Raw genomic sequence first — 16,585 nt, forward strand, 5'->3', positions numbered from 1 at the left:
CCTACAATCCGAAGGCATAAAAAGAAGTGTAAGCGCGCAGGTGTAAAAGGGGCCTCTCACCTGCACTGCAGGTACACCTGTAGAATTGTCCAGGTGTGGAAACACAGGGCATGGAAACATCGGTGTGTGAAGCACTCCTGTCTTGGGCAGACCGGGATGGGGAGCCTCTAAGGAAAAAACACCTATGTGGCACACACCTGCATGAGAGCTTAGGTGTAAAGAAGACATCTGCACGGATCTGTAAGAACGCCGAGGGACACATCTGCCTTGAAACACATCTATTTGGAGTATAGCTGAATGGAAGCCTGCCTGTGGGGAAAACAGCTGTAGAGAACACACCTGCATGTTAAACACCTGGCTGAGGCACTGTGGCGCGGGGCACATCTGTTTTGGGAATGCATCTGCATGGCTCACCTATGAAATGAACAAGATTTGCAGGAGGAATTGCCGTGTGGAAAGACATTAGAAACACCTGTACAAGACACACCTGCATTGAAGTGCGCCTGTAGGGGACCCCGTTATATGAAAAAGCCTCATATGGATGGATATTTAAATGGAATACACCTGTGGTGGCGGAGGCTGTGTAACGCATTCCTGGGTGGAGGAATACCTGTTGAGACACATACCTATGAGGTGGAGGAAACAACCTTGCAGGAGGGACAGCTGCGTAGAACTGAGCTCATGTGAGAGGGAGATCTGAGCACGCCTGCGTGGGGCACTCTAACAGAAGCACATCTGAGGGGGGCTCGTGTGTACTGAGGTCCATCTGTCAAGGATGCACCTGTGAGAAACCGTTTGTTTGGGACATCTCCGTGGGAAAATATCTGTATCCCCCTATGTTGCAGGGCACCTGCAAGGGCCATCTGTGAATGAAAACGTCTGTGAAGAGACCCTCTATAAGAGGCTTTGTCTGGAACACACCTGTTAGAGCACACCTATCTGGGCATATTGCCAGGGAGCCATATTGCCCTCTCGGCTGTATCTTTGGATAAAGGACGATGGTGATAAGACGACCTCATCCTGCGGACTCTACAGTGAAGAGTTATGGTTAAGGGAAAATTAATCCCTTCCAGGTCATAGATCAACGATGGGTAAGAATCCCAGGTCTAATTAAATCTCTGCTTTGCCCCTTCCTGGGCATATGGACTGGGGTGAGCGGCTTAACCTCCTATTTCCTCATCCGTGAAGTGCGAAAGCCAGTCCCACCTACGTTTTAGGGTTTTAGAGAAGACGACGCGAGAAGTGAGTAAAAGACCAGGCTTGTACAACGCAATGAATCAACGTTAGCTATTATTATTATTCGCTGTCAAAAGGCCTGGGCGCCCCTCCCCCTAATGGTGAATCGAGAAACTGCGCCCGAAACTAGTGGGAGGGACCTTCGGCAGGTGCACAGAGAGCGACAGACTGGGGCCCCGCCTCCAATTACGCGTCCTTATCCCCAACCGCGCCTGGGACTCCTCCCCAGGCAGGTCCAGAGAGAGCAATTTTCTCGGTGTCCGGATCAGGTCGGGGCCACTTTAAGACTTCCTGGAGAGCCAGGAGCCGCGGGGCCGAAGGCTGCCCTGGGTCAGTGGGGAGGCCCCGCCTAGGTGGGTGGGAGAGGCGGGACGGGCGGGCGCAGCTTTTGCGGCTCTGGCCAATAGGAAACCGACTTTGAAGCCGCCCGGCGCGTTGATCTTCCGTTTCCCAGGCTGAGTGGAACCGAGAAAGGAGGCGCACGGGCGGGATGACAGCACGGCTAGATATTGTGCTTCAGTGGCCGCGTAGGGAATGTGATTGAAGCGGGCGGGCTGTTGCAGGCCTAGATGGCGCGGAGTTGGTCCTTGAGAACGTCTAGGAAAAAAGAGAACTTTAGTTCCTGATGAAAATTAGTAGAGGCAGGAGGTCAAGTGGAAAGGGATTACGTAACCCAGTCCTCGAGATCTCCTTACCTCGCCTCCTTGGGCAGAGGGTAAAGTGAGGCACGTAGAAAAGGAGCTACGAAACCAGACGTGAGATATTGCTCTCTTCAGCCACTCCATTTCCAGAATGAATGTGGTGTTCCCTGCTGTTGCTGCTGCTGCTGCTAAGTCGCTTCAGTCGTGTCCGACTCTGTGCGACCCCATAGACGGCAGCCCACCAGGCTTCCCCGTCCCTGGGATTCTCCAGGCAAGAACACTGGAGTGGTTTGCCATTTCCTTCTCCAATTCATGAAAGTAAAAAGTGAAAGTCGTGTCCGACTCTTAGCGACCCCATGGACTGCAGCCTACTAGGCTCCTCCGTCCATGGATTTTCCAGGCAAGAGTACTGGAGTGGGGTGCCATTGCCTTCTCCGGTGGTGCTCCCTCGGTTGTGCTAATACCCGGGCATCCCTGACCCTCCCCCCTCCAGCTCCGCCCTCAGCCCCCTCCCCCCAAAGCGGGTCGGGGGAGGAGAAGCAAGTTCTGGGGCGGGCGGCGACGGCTAGCAGTCACCGCCTCCTACAAGTGCCGGAGCACGTCAGGCAGCGCGGAGGCTGCAGTGGCAGTGGCCGCGGAGCTGGCCCTGCGGGGTCCCGGGGGGGGAGGGGGAGCCGTCAAGCCCCCGTTGAGGCCGCCGCTGCCGGGCCTCCCCTCCCCCCCGGGCTGGCGCCATGCGGGGGGGCCCGGGCGAGGCCGAGCGGCGTCAGCGCTGGGGTCGCCTCTTCGAAGAGCTGGACAGTAACAAGGATGGTCGCGTGGACATCCGCGAGTTGCGCCAGGGACTGGCCCGGCTGGGCGGGGGCGATCCGGACCGCGGCGCCCAACAGGTACCCGCGCTGGGATACTCCTCCTGGTGCGCTGCGCTGGGCCCGGCTGGCGCCGGGTAATCTGAGCCCCTGAATGGAGCGCCGGGAGTCGCCTGTGACAGCCTGTGCTGGACTCCAGGACCCGTGCCTACCTTGAGCGTCCCTGTCTCTTTGCCCGTGCCCGCTCGTGTCCGGGCCTGACGGGATCTCTCAAGACAGGACAACCGAGGCCCCAGGCCTGCAGTTCAGGCTGCCAAACCCGTCCCCCTCCTCCCTCTGGGTGGAGGATGTCTGCCCGGGAATGGGGCCACGTGCGCTTTTCTGCCCACTGCCCAGGACACACCCTCCTCTGAACTCTTTGCACAACCCAGAGACATGGCCTGCACCCACTTACAGGAAACATGCCCTCCCTTCCCTCCTACCCGGCTCTGGGCACCCACTACTCTCCCAGGCAGCTGCCCCAGACTCTATGTTTACATTCCCTTCCCTGTCCTTTCTAGGACTTGGCTCAATGCCCCAAGTTGTCCCAGCCAAGGACCCAATCCTATCTGAGGCTGCCCTCAGCTGGGGATGCTCCTATGCAAGCAGGAACTTGACCCCAATCCCTCTACACCTGAAGACCCAGATGCCACTGGACTGTGTCCATAGCACCCTGAAACCTCCAATCACCCTCCCACTTTACAGATGGGTAAACAGAGGCCCAGCGGATGCTCAGTGTGGTTGTGACCTTGCTACCACGTTGCCCAGCGCCGTCTCCAGTGAGAGCTCTTGAAACTGCCATGCGGACAAGTTCTTATAAGAGACAGCTGGAAGGACAGGCTTGCAGAAACAAAGAGCCCAGGTCCACCTATCTACTTCCCAGCTCTGTAACCTTGGACAAGTTACTTGACCTTGACGAGCCTCATTTTGCTCGCCAAGAAAGTTGGACAACTGCTGTCCACTGTACAGACCTACCATGGCCTTGGGCATCTTGTTGAGGGGAGAGCTGATGGCAGAGTGATGGGCCCAGGCTCCTGGGACATAAGCTTGTCAGGCCCCACATTGTGGGAGTAGCTTAGAGGAGCTCTCTCTGACCTTTCTCCCCTGCCAGGGCATCTCCCCTGAGGGTGACACTGACCCAGATGGCGGCCTTGACCTGGAGGAGTTTATCCTCTACCTGCAGGAGCGGGAACAGCGCCTTCTACTTCTGTTCCACAGTCTGGACCGGAATCAGGATGGTAAGGCCCAGGGATGGGGCTGTGGGGGCCCTGGAGACCCCAATAGGGTTAGAACTGGCAGTGCTAGGAGGAAGGGGGGAGGGCCGCTTCTCCCTGATGACTCACAGGCTATTTCGGGAGCTTTCCTCACCCTCAGCTAGGTGCTTCTGGGCCCAGCTGGCCTATCCCACCTCCTTTTCCTAATGGGGTGGGACCCTATTATTTATTAGTGTTATTATTTGTGATGCAAAGATTCCCCTCCCCACATTGCTCCTGGATTCCCTGTGAGACAGAGCCACCCCCATTGCATTTTCTGGATGTCCAGTGTGGCCTCAACTCCCTGTGGCATGGGGACCCCAATAATTACTCCTGGACTTAATCCTTCATTCAGCAAATGCAAGTCCCTCCCAATATGAACCAATTCCACCTCTCTGATCCCAGTGGGTCAAGGGCCCCTCCCTGCAACCTTGCCACACACCTCACCTTGGGTTTCTGCATGCCCTAGTCTTGTTAGACATCCCCAGTCCAAGCTATTATGGTCCTCTGACTCAGGGTCCCCCCCTCGGCCCCCCTCCCCAGGTCAGATTGACGTCTCTGAGATCCAGCAGAGTTTCCGAGCCCTAGGTATTTCCATCTCGCTGGAACAGGCAGAGAAAATCCTGCACAGGTGAGTGGTTGGGTCCACAATCCCAGGTAACTCAGATCCCAGAGACCCCCTCAGCCACCTCAAGCCTCTGAACCCTGGACCCAATACCAGGGAGGGAGTGGATCTGAGATCTTGGGCTAGTTGCTTTCCTGCTCGGAGCCTCAGTGTGCCCCTCTGTAAAACGGGGGGCCTCGAAGTGCCAAGGAGCTCAGTCTCCTCCCCAAACCAACCAGAATCTCTCACCTCCCTCAACTCACCTCCCAGCCCCAGGCACTGATTCTGTCCCACCTGTGCCCCTCCCCCCACCAGCATGGACCGTGATGGCACCATGACCATTGACTGGCAGGAGTGGCGTGACCACTTCCTGTTGCATTCGCTGGAGAACGTGGAAGATGTGCTGTATTTCTGGAAGCATTCCACGGTGAGGTGGGGGTGACGATCCCAGCCTGGTGGTTGGGACCTCTCTTTCCCAGGGCATAGGGGCTGGGGCTGGATCAGCACTCTAGTGGGAGGAACCACTGGGAGCAGCCTGAGGGTGAGGTTCTGCTCTCTGCTTCCTTCATCTGGGACTCTGGGGACTGATGGGAGCCCTTCAGACTTACTGCTGGGCTTTGTGGTAGGCAAGAGAGGGCTCACCAGATGGGGCATCTGGTCTCCCACCCTCTACCCACGCAGCTCTCCTTCTGCTGGTTTCTAGTTCTGCCCAATAAAGAATTCTGCTGCTGAAAAGACAAGTTAGGAAGCCACTGTTTTTGGAGGGTCTGATGAGATCCATTAGAAATTGAGGGAAGAAGTGCTCTGGATTGTCATTTCTGGGGTCGGAATCCCTGAGTGATGCTTCTGATAGGATCTGATGGCATCTGGAGGGGATCCATCCTTGGGATCTGCTGAGAATCTCTTGAGAGATCCAGAGATTCCCACCCTGGGAGACCTATGAGGGGTTTGGTTAAGAAGTCCTCAAGTGGAGATGCTAGAGGACAGATGATCTTTGTGGGGGACACCCCTGGGGATCAGGGGGAGACCCCAGGAGAGAGCCACTGGGCTCCTGATATGGGAAGCCCCTGGTAGGATCTTGTGTGGCCCTGCAGGAATCTTCTGGAATCCTTATGTAAGAGACCCTTGGGTAGAATCCTGCAGAGGGATTTCATTGGCTCTGGAGGGATCTTTATGGAGCAGAGGCTTGAATAGGAGGCTTTGATGGGATTTGGTGGAGGTCCCCAGGAAGGACGTTACCTTTCATGGAGACTGTGGGGCTAGGTCGGGTAGGGATCCGAGAGAGATCTCTTGGATTGGTGGACTCTCTGGGTATCCTGGAATTCATGGGGGAGACACCCCAGTTTAGAGCAGAGTCACCTCTCCCCAGCCCCAGTGGGTCATGACACCCCCAGCCTCTGCATCCCCAGGTCCTGGATATTGGTGAGTGCCTGACTGTCCCGGATGAGTTCTCGGAGCAGGAGAAGCTGACTGGCATGTGGTGGAAGCAGCTGGTGGCGGGCGCGGTGGCGGGGGCTGTGTCCCGAACAGGCACAGCCCCTCTGGACCGCCTCAAGGTCTTCATGCAGGTGAGAGGCCCTGGAGAGACCCACCCCCTCCTTTCCCAGGCCTGGACCCCTGGAAGGGACCCCAAAGCCACCTTGTCTCCCCCCACCCAGGTCCACGCCTCTAAGACCAACCGGCTGAACATCCTGGGGGGCCTCCGGAGCATGATCCAAGAGGGGGGCGTGCACTCCCTGTGGCGTGGCAACGGGATTAATGTGCTCAAGATTGCACCTGAGTCGGCAATCAAGTTCATGGCCTATGAGCAGGTGGGGGCAGGTGTGGGGAGGCATGGACTGTAGACATGGGGTCTGCAGGATTGGCCTGGGAGTGGGGGAATGTCTTCGGGCCCCTGGGAGTGGGCATCGGTTCCCCTATGGGATGCCCCCAGCAGGACAGCAGAGGGGAACTTCAAGCCCACGGAAGGCTAAGCCCTGAGGTCCCGCCACCTCTGTGTCTCCTTCTCAGATCAAGCGGGCCATCCGGGGGCAACAGGAGACACTGCATGTGCAGGAGCGCTTTGTGGCTGGCTCCCTGGCTGGTGCCACAGCCCAAACCATCATCTACCCCATGGAGGTGAGGAGGAGCCCTGGCAGAGACTTCGTTGCACTGTGGGAGTTGGGATGATCCACTTCACACTGATCCACTAAGCATTGGGTGATCACTTTGTCTCTTCCTGATTCAGACTCAGTACAGCAATGCTGTTTCTTGTGTAGCTGGTCTGCATATCACAGTTTGACATGTGATTTCTGGAGACAGTAGTGGTTTGTTGGTTTGTTGTTGTTCAGTCGCTCAGCTCAGTCATATCTGACACTGCAACCCCATGGACTGAAGCACACCAGGCTGCCCTGTCCTTCACTATCTCCAGTTTGCTCAAACTCATGTACATTGAGTCAATGATGCCATCCAACCATGTCATCCTCTGGATGAGAAGGGCCCCCTTCTCCTCCTGCGCTCAGTCATTCCCAGCATCAGGGTCTTTTCCAGTGAGTTGATTCTTCACATCAGGTGGCCAAAGTACTGGAGCTTCAGCATCAGTCCTTCCAATGAATAATCAGGGTTGATTTCCTTCAGGATTGGCTGGTTTGATCAGTGTTGGTTTAACTGTTTAGATAACAGTTGTAGGGGGCAGCCATTGATGGCTATGCCTCCTCTAAGGATCCTGGTTTCCAGGATGCTTGTCCCCAAGGGAATCATTTCCAAGTGAAACCGTTTTTGGAGAAATCATTTCAAGTTTCAGGTTGTACCAGGCATCAGTTAGGATTGTGAGTGATAGAAAACCTAAATCACATAAATGAAGTCCAGAGGTGAGCAGTTCAGGGATGGTGTAGTGGCTTCAGAGTGTTGGAGAACAAGACTTATCTTGTTCTACCACCGCAGCATGTAGCATCCTCCTTATGGACCAAAATGGCTGCTTGTGCTCGTTACAGCAACCACATTCCAGCCAAGAAGGAAAAACAAAGGGAGGAACACCTCCGTGACCTTAAGGATGCTTTCTGACAGCCTGGCATCCTTCTTCACCTTCATCAGCTAGGACTCAGTCACATGGCCACACACCTAGGGAAGCTGAGAAATGTAGTCTATATTTCTAGAAGCTGTGTACTTGCTGAAAATAACAGATTCTATTGCTAAGAGAGAAGATAACAAGATATTGGGAGACAGTTAGCAGTGGGTGCCACATGCAACCCTGATAGATGTAACAGTTTGTGGGTATAGAGTTTGGAGGCAGAAGATAGATTCTAGAGGAAGTGATTCTTTTAATTCAGTTATTCTCAGGGTGTCTCCACCCAGCTGTCTTCATTCCTGGATGTTGTGATTCCAAAGGCAGCTTTTCCAGGGATAACCGGGTTCTCCCTAGGTGCTGAAGACACGGCTGACCCTTCGCCGGACGGGCCAGTACAAGGGACTGCTGGACTGCGCGTGGCAGATCCTGGAGAGAGAAGGGCCCCGTGCCTTCTACCGTGGCTACCTGCCCAACGTTCTGGGCATCATCCCCTACGCGGGCATCGATCTGGCCGTCTACGAGGTCTGTGGCACTCCCTTCTCTGGGGTCTGCTCTCCCTGGGGGTCTGAATCAGTTGACCTCCATAGCTACAGGTGGAGAAGCAAAGCACCATGGGCCATGGGGTCCTGGGGAACCTTTCCAGGCATTGCACCCCCATCGCCTGCCACTCTTCCACTTCCTACAATAAGAACCTTCCATCTGTAGTTTGGTCTTCCCAGGTCTCAGGACATGTGAAAGTTGGGGACCACTCCAGCTCAGAGAATCAAGGGAGCAGGCAAAGATGAACTAACACGCCTCTACCTCCAAGCCAATGTTTTCTTTAAGGCCTGCCCCTTTCGGTGTCCATCGCCACTATAAAATCCACACCCATGGTCAGCATCTTGGGACCTTTATCAGGAGAGGAAGGAGCCAGGAGTTTTTGCTGTTTCTCTTCCAGAGGCCTCATCCATTGCTTCTCCCTTCTCCTGGCAGGATCACCAGGTTCTCCCAATTACCACAGAAGTCCCCAGGCATCCCTGCCCCAGTGTTTGTATCCAGCCCAGTTCCCTAGGTGGGCAGCCTGTCCAGTTGCCAACTCAAAAGGGCCCTGGGCTTGGTTGAATGCTTTGCTGTTGCCATCTTGAATTTTTTTTTCTTTTTATTTACTTATTTGTTTTTGGCTGCAGTGGGTCTCCATCGCTGCACTCAGGCCTTCTCTAGTTGAGGCACGCAAGGGCTACTCTCTAGTTGCGGTGCACAGGTTTCTCACTGCCGTGGCTTCTCTTGTTGCAGAGCACAGGCTCTAGGGGGCGTGGGCTTCGGGGGTTATGGCACTTGGGCTCTAGATCTCAGGCTCAGTAGTTGTGGCTCACGGGCTTAGTTGCCCTGTGACAGGTGGGATCTTCCCGGACCAGGGATCAAACTCATGTCCTTTGCACTGGCAGGTGGGCTCTTAACCTCTGGACCCCCAGGAAAGTCCCATCTTAAAATTTTCAGTAATCTTTGAACAGGGGTCCTCCCTTATTTTTATTTCACACTGGGTCCCACAAATGACATAACTGGTCTGATCTGAGATCCCCCATACATGCCAACCCTACCTGCCGGACCAGCACCCAGCATCTACATAAATAGCCAAATGAGATAAAGCTTCACTCATTCGCTCATTCATGTGTTGGTTTAGCCACTGTCTCCTAAGCATCCATAAGTGCCTGGCACTGTGCTGGCTGCTGCATCCGAGGTGGTTGTTCAGTTGCCAAATTGCGTCCAACTCTCTGTGACCCCATGGGCTGCAGCACACCAGGCTTCCCTGTCCTTCACTATCTCCCTGAGCTTGCTCAAACTCACGTCCATTGAGTCAGTGATGCCATCCAACCATCTCATCCTCTGTCGCCCCCTTCTCCTCTTGCCCTCCATCTTTCCCAGCATCAGGGTCTTTTCCAGTGAATCAGCTCTTTGCATCAGGTGACCAAAGTATTGGAGCTTCAGCACCAGTCCTTCCGATGCATGCATTCAAAGAGTACAACATAATTCTTGTCCTCCTGGGACGCCCCTCCAGTGAACAAAGAAGGCAGTAAACCAGCAAATAAATAGTTTCAGATCCTGAAAAGTTCTCAGAAGACAACAAAGAGAATGTGTAATCAAAAGTAGCTGTGGGCAGGAGGGGGGCATTGCTGGGAATGCCTCTGAGAGGTGGTGATGGAGTGATGGGCTGAATATATATCAAAAGAGTGTGAACAAAGCAGAGGGCACAGCAATGCCAAGGGCCAGACACAGGAATGAATTTGGTCTCTTGGAGGAGTGAAAGTCTCTCTTTTTTCTATTACAGCTTATTACAATATATAGAATGTAGTTCCCTGTGCTATACAGTAGAAACTTGTTGTTTATTTTATATACTGTAGTTTGTGTCTATGGGACTTCCCTGTAGCTCAGATGGTAAAGAATCTGCCTGCATTGCAGGAGACCTACGTTTGATCCCTGGATCAGGAAGATCCCTTGGAGAAGGAAATGGCAACCTGCTCCAGTATTCTTGCCTGGAGAATTCCACAGACAGAGGAGCCTGGTGGGCTACAGTCCATGGGGTTGCAAAAAGTCAGACACAACTGAGCTACTGACACACACAAACAGTTTGTATCTGCTAATTCCAAGCTCCAAAATTATCCCTCCCGCCTCACTTTTCCCTTTTGGTAACCATGAGTGTTTTTTCTGTGTCTGGAGCCTTGTTTCTGTTTCACAGATAAGTTCATTTGTATAGTATTTTAGATTCCACATACAAGTGATATCATATGGTATTTGTCTTTCCCTGACTTACTTCACTTAGTATGATCATCTCTAGGTCCATCCATGATGCTGGAAATGGCATTATGGCATCCTTTTTTATGGCTGACTAGTAGTCCATTGCATATAAGTACCACATCTTATATGGTACTTATTTAAGTAAGCACTTATATGGTCAATGGACATTTAAGTTGTTGCCCTGTCTCAACTATTGTGAATAGTGGTGCATATATCTTAGTTTTGTCCAGATATATGCCCAGGAGTGGGATTGCTGGATCAAAGGGCATCTCTATTTTTTAAGGAACCTCCATACTGTTTTCCACAGTAGCTGTACCAATTTATATTCCCTCCAAAAGTGTAGGAGGGTTCCCTTTTCTCCACACCCTCTCCAGCATTTATTATTTGTAGACTCTTTGATGATGGCCAGTCTGACCAGTGTGAGGTGATACCTCCCTGTAGTTTTGATTTACATTTCTCCAATAATTAGCAACATTGAGCATCTTTTCACGTTCCCATGGGCCTTCTAAATGTCTTCTTTGGAGAAATGTCTTTTTAGGTCTTCTGCCCATTTTTTGATTAGATTGGTTGGTTGTTTTGCTGTTGAAGAGTGGCAGTCCTGAGTGGCCGGATGGAGCTGACATCAGCAAGGACTCAAAGATCACGAGTTTGGGTTTCTCCCAAAGGTGATAGGAAGCCATTAAGACTCCTGAGCAGAAATAAGACACAACCTTATTTCATTCATTCTTCACCCCAAAAGTGATTTCAGAGGTCTAAGTAGTTTGAGAAGCCCTGTGCCCTCTTGACATTTCAAGATCTTAATTACTCTCTTAAAGACTCTGAGAAGTCCTGTAGAAACATGATTTACTTTTTTTTTTTTCACTTTAAAACATGTTTTATTTCCTTTTTTATACTTTAACTTTATTCACAGTTATTAATATATCTTTGAAATTCTAAGCCTCTGATTTTAACATCTAAAATTTTTAATTATTTTATCTCATTTTCCTTAGTTAGATTTACTCTTTTTTAAGTGCAGTGTTGGCCATTCTTATCCAGGTATCAAAACCTCTTTTTAACAGAACTGCTCTTAAAAACTCATTAAACACCTAGTTGGCTAATGCAGCTCTAGCCCCAAAGTCAGTATAGTAAACACTTCTCATTTGCCCCTTCCACACCCAGACCAGACATCACCAATCCATTACCACACTTGAGTCTCTCTCAACACAGTTCTGGGAAGCCATTAGCAATGGATTAAGACTGACTCAGGAAATGCAATTTATGAGCCTTTCCAGTCCCAAGGTCAGAAAAAAGATCCTGGACTTACAGAGGCCTCACAGAAGGCTTCAGAAAGGATTGGCCAAGAGCATAGCTCTGGACTTGGGGGTGACTCTGAATGCTGATTGTCACCTTTATCTTGTGGCTTTGGGCAAGTAACTTCCCTTGAGCCTCAGTTTCTCATCAGTGAAATGGGGATAGTAATTGTTATTTAGTCATCAGTCATGTCTGACTCTTTGCAACTCTACGGACTGTAGCCTGCCAGGTTCTCTGTCCATGGAATTTCCCAGGCAAGAATACTGCAGTGGATTGCCATTTCTTTTTCCGGGGACCTTCCCGACCCAGGGATCAAACCCACATTTCCTGATTGGCAGGGGGATTCTTTACTGAGCCACCAGAGAAACCCATAAAATAGGTCTAATTGGGCTAAAATCAAGGTGTCAGCAAGGCTTCTTTCCTTTAGGAGGCTCTAGGAGAGAATCCATTTTCTTAGATTTTCCAGTTTCTGATGGTCCACGTTCATTGGCTCATGGCCCCTTCTCCATATTGAAGGTCAGCAACATGGCCTCTTCCCCCACCTCGTGTCTCTCTCTCATGTCTGTTTCTGTCATCACTTCTCCTTCTCTGACTTTTAGAAGGAGACTTGTGATGACATCAGGCCCACTTGAAAGCTCTAGCATAATCTCCCACCTCCAGATCTTTAACTTAATCCTATTTGCAAAGTCCCTCTTGCCAAGGAAGGTATCCTATTCACAGATTCCAGGGATTAGGGGAGGAACAATAGGGGGCCATTATTCCACATACCAGAAAGGGTCTGTGTGAGTGTGCACAGTTGCATCTGACTCTTTGCGACCCCATGGACTGTAGGCCACCAGGCTCCTCTGTCCATGGGATTTTCCAGGCAAGAGTACTGGAATGGGTAGCCATTCCCTTCTCCCCGGAATCTTCCCCACCCAGGGATCAAGCTCAGGTCTCCCATATTGCAGGCAGATCCTTTACCATCTGAGTCATCAGGGAAGCCCAGAAAGAGTCTAGGTAAGGTTTTTTGTTTGTTTGTTTTTTGTCCCCATGGTGCAGCAGGAATGTGGGATCTTAGTTCCCCCACTTGGGATGGAATCCAGGCCCCCTACATTAGAAGTGCTCAGTCTTAACCACCAGACCACCAGGGAAGTCCCCTTTAGGTGAAGTCTAAGCAAGAGCCTGCTTGGCTAAGACCAGCTGTCACAGGATACAGAAGCCAGCCAGCAGGGTTCTGGTTTCACCTAGCTCCAACCCACCCTCCTTCCTTCTCCACTCCTCCCAGACCCTGAAGAACCGGTGGCTCCAGCAGTATAGCCACGATTCAGCTGACCCGGGCATCCTCGTCCTCCTGGCCTGTGGCACCATCTCCAGCACGTGCGGCCAGATAGCCAGCTACCCACTGGCCCTGGTCCGGACCCGCATGCAGGCCCAAGGTGAGGCCTGGGTGGGACAAGGAGACATGAAAGGTCTCACAACTCGGGCCCATCTCCCCATCCCCCAGCTCCTCCTCCTGAGAAGGCAGAGTCCCAGGCTGGGATCCTCCTGGAATTTGGATTGGCCTTGACTCAAGCCCTGACTTTTCTCTGGGCCTCAGTTTACCCTTTTGTGACGCTGGAACGGGAGCCCTTTATCCTAAGCAGGAGAACAGACACGGTCAGTACTGGGTGAGCATCCCAGCGATCTCAGTTGGGAGGCAAGCTTTCTGGGCTGGTTCTTTGAGTTCTAATTTGCAAGGCTGGGTTACAGCCAGGCCAGGGAGCAACAGCGCCAGGCTACAGGCTACAGTTGTTCTATTCTGTTTCTCTGGATTGTTTTTTTGAGGTTATTTTTCTTTTTTCTCCCCCCTACTATCCCTCAATCTTTTTTTTTTTTTTTTTTTTTGAGAATTTCTACGGGGATTTTAGCATTTGTGTGTTGGGATTTTTGCCAGGGGTTATCCGCACATAACACATATGTAGTCTCCCAACCCTCAAAGGGCTTCCAGGCTGGAGAGGAAGGTGCTGAATAAATCATCCCAAAATTAAGTATGGATTTAGGGTTGAATGAAGGGGAGGGGAAAAAGCCAGACTCAGACTTGGGGCACCAAGGAGGGTTCCCCTGAAGAGCTGGTTTGGGATGGAGAATGGAAGGATGAGTCAGAGTTTAGCTGAGAGAAGAAGGAAGGGATGGAGCTCCAGGAGGAGGACACTTCTGTGTCCTCTCCCACCTCCCCCTCCACACATATCTGCTCTGCTTCTCATCATCCCCAAATGGGGCCCTCCAGATTGGGGTGAAACGTTGAGCAGCCAAGTCCAAGGCCAGTAGAAGCCCCAACTTGGAGTCGTAGGTTCCACTGTTAGTCCCTCTTACTGCAATGACTACCTGGCCCAGCCCTGGTGGGGGTGGTGGGGAAAGAGGGGGAAGTGAGAGGGGGACCTCTGGCCTTACCTGACCTCCCCACCCCTCCCCAGCCTCCATTGAGGGAGCCCCCCAGCTCTCCATGCTGGGTCTCCTCCGTCACATCCTATCCCAGGAGGGCGTGCGGGGCCTTTACCGGGGCATTGCCCCCAACTTCATGAAGGTTATCCCTGCTGTGAGCATCTCCTATGTGGTCTACGAGAACATGAAGCAGGCCCTGGGGGTCACGTCCAGGTGAGGGACCCAGAACCCACCCTCCACCCCCAGATCCCTCACCTCAATCATGATGTCCCCCCACACCTGGGCCACTGGAGACCGACAAGACAGCCAGTGGATCCCAGGTCCTCCCCCCACCCTACCATGCAAACCACAGGATCCCCGTACTTCATCCACTGGGTCCTGCGTCCCCACACTCCAGCCACTGGATCCCACGTTTCCCTGTCCTCTCACCCCCGTCCTGAGTGCTGGACCTTCATGTCTTAACCACTGGATCCCCCACAAGCCAGCTAATGGATCCTGACACCCCAACCACAGCAGCACCGACCCAGTATCTAACCGCACCCCCCAACCAGCTGCCTCAGGCACCGGATCCAGTGTCCTCAGGCATTGCTGGATCCTAGATCCCCAGCCCTAAACTGGTGGATCCTAGATCCTCTGCTTCGAGTCCTGGATCTCCAAGCTCAACCACTGGACTCTGGATCTCAAGAAACCTCAGCCACGGTATCCTGACAATGCGAGGCCTAGATCCTGGGACCCCATCCACTGGATCCTGAATCCTCTCCCTCCAACCACTGGATTCCTGAATCCCTTTACCTCAACACAGGGTCCCAGATCCCGCTGCTTCAACTCCCCGATCCCCACATTTCAAGCATCATTCCCTCGACACCCCCAACCATGGACACCAGATTCCCAAGCCCTGATCTGCCAGATCCTCACTCCTCAAACCACAATCTCGAGAACCCAATGGCAGAGGAGCGGTTCCAGGTGACTACGACTGTAGGACCCCAGACCGCAGGCACTGGACATTGAAACTCCACCCATAAGAGGCAGACCCTGCCACCTCTAGGCACTGGATGCCAACCCCTTAACCCCTGACCTCTGACCTGAACCCTCCCAGGCACTGGACCTTGAAAGCTCAGAGCCCCCAGCTAGCTCCCACTAGGCCAGTCAGCACCCTGGATCCCACACGCCCCTGTTCCAGACACACACCAGAGCCCTTCCCCCATGGCACAAACCCCACAGTCTATGGAGCCTGCAGGAAGCCCAGGTTCCAGGCTCCCGGCTTGACAACCTACAGGATGTGCCCACAGTCCTGACACAGCTGATGCTGGCAAGGGGAGGAGATATCCCTCCCAGGCCCTGCACAGATGCTGGACCCCCAGCCCCCTAGCATGGACATGCCCCTAGGCCTGGGGCAGGGGCAGGGTTGGGCGAAAGGTGCGCTCAAATGCTCCTCCAGCACTCTGCTGGTCTCACACCCTCTTCCCACCTATAGGCTGATTACAACCCCCAGAGCCTGGCTCCCTCTCTCTTAGGGCCGGCAAGCAGGCAATCTGAAGCTGGGAACACATGAAGGGGACCCCATATGCACACACACCCCAGCACGGCCGGCCCCTCCCCGGGCTTCAGAGTTGGAAACCAGGAGCAACAAACCAAGGATGCAAAACAAAGCCCCAACCCCCTAAGCCCCCAAATTCACTCCAGGTCTATTTTTGTACCAGAGAGGAGTTGACAACCCATCCCCCCTACTTACCCCAGCCCCCCACCCTGTACATTCTGCACTTTATATTTGGATGCTGAGCTTAGTATCATTGGGGAACCCCCTCTCTCCATTCCTTCCAAGTCCTTGGGGAACCCCATTCAAGGACTGTGAAAGAGGAACTGGGATGTTTGGGGGATGGGAGGACCCGCTCCCCCAACGCTTCCACCTCCTCCACCTACACTGCGCCCCACCTCCCTGCCTGTGCCCTGCCTGTGTGTGTGATTTCAAAGGAAAAGAACAAAGGAATACATTTTCTAAGCTCTTTCATTGTGGTTTTTACTGAAAGGGGGTGGGTGCATGTGGGAGCACCTCTAACTACTCACAGGGAAGACACATGGGTTGTCATCCATCATTCACGGAGACCAGGAAATGACTCCATGAGCCTCAGTTTCCACATCTGTAAAGTGGGTGCAGGGGCAAGTCCACATTCAAGAGCCCTCCTAATTTGTCCTGTATGTTTTTCTAATTACACAAGTGTGTCCTTTTCCTTGGGCTGCTGTAAAAAGTTATCAAAAACAAGGGGCTTAAAACAACAAGAAAATTAAATATTTTTCTATTGTGGTACAATACATGTTACATAAAATTTACCCTTTTAACCAATTTTAAGTGTACAGTTTTATGACATTAAGTACATTATATTGTCACGCAACAATCCCCACCATCCGTCTCGAGGACTTTCTCATCTTCCCAAACTGAAACTCTGTCCCCATTAAACACTCACTCCCCATCCCCTCCCCCAGCCCCTGGGCCC

The 16,585-nt window shown here is 52.6% G+C and overlaps 1 protein-coding gene across 8 annotated transcripts; it reads left to right on the forward strand.

Annotated features, from left to right (window-relative positions):
• The first annotated feature begins 3 nt into the window (after nt 1-3).
• SLC25A23 (solute carrier family 25 member 23) lies at nt 4-16,096 on the forward strand. Of its 8 annotated transcripts, none has more exons than XR_009737422.1 (12): nt 11-2,767; nt 3,837-3,963; nt 4,522-4,609; nt 4,898-5,009; nt 5,992-6,150; nt 6,241-6,393; nt 6,593-6,700; nt 7,983-8,150; nt 12,958-13,108; nt 13,270-13,328; nt 14,126-14,306; nt 15,608-16,096. XR_009737422.1 is itself a non-coding variant. In XM_061422457.1 (12 exons), the coding sequence occupies exons 2-12, from the start codon at nt 2,612-2,614 to the stop codon at nt 15,627-15,629; spliced, it is 1,425 nt and encodes a 474-aa protein (XP_061278441.1). In that variant the 5' UTR covers nt 12-1,091; nt 2,028-2,611; the 3' UTR covers nt 15,630-16,096. The 8 variants fall into 8 exon arrangements, 7 of the variants coding, with proteins under 7 accessions (XP_061278443.1, XP_061278446.1, XP_061278447.1 ...); XM_061422457.1 differs by lacking the exon at nt 13,270-13,328 and having other exon boundaries at nt 12-1,091; nt 2,028-2,767; XM_061422458.1 differs by lacking the exon at nt 15,608-16,096 and having other exon boundaries at nt 14,126-14,325.
• The last annotated feature ends 489 nt before the right edge of the window (nt 16,097-16,585 follow it).

The sequence above is a fragment of the Bos javanicus genome, chromosome 7 (genome assembly GCF_032452875.1).
Source record: "Bos javanicus breed banteng chromosome 7, ARS-OSU_banteng_1.0, whole genome shotgun sequence".
Lineage (NCBI taxonomy): Eukaryota > Metazoa > Chordata > Mammalia > Artiodactyla > Bovidae > Bos > Bos javanicus.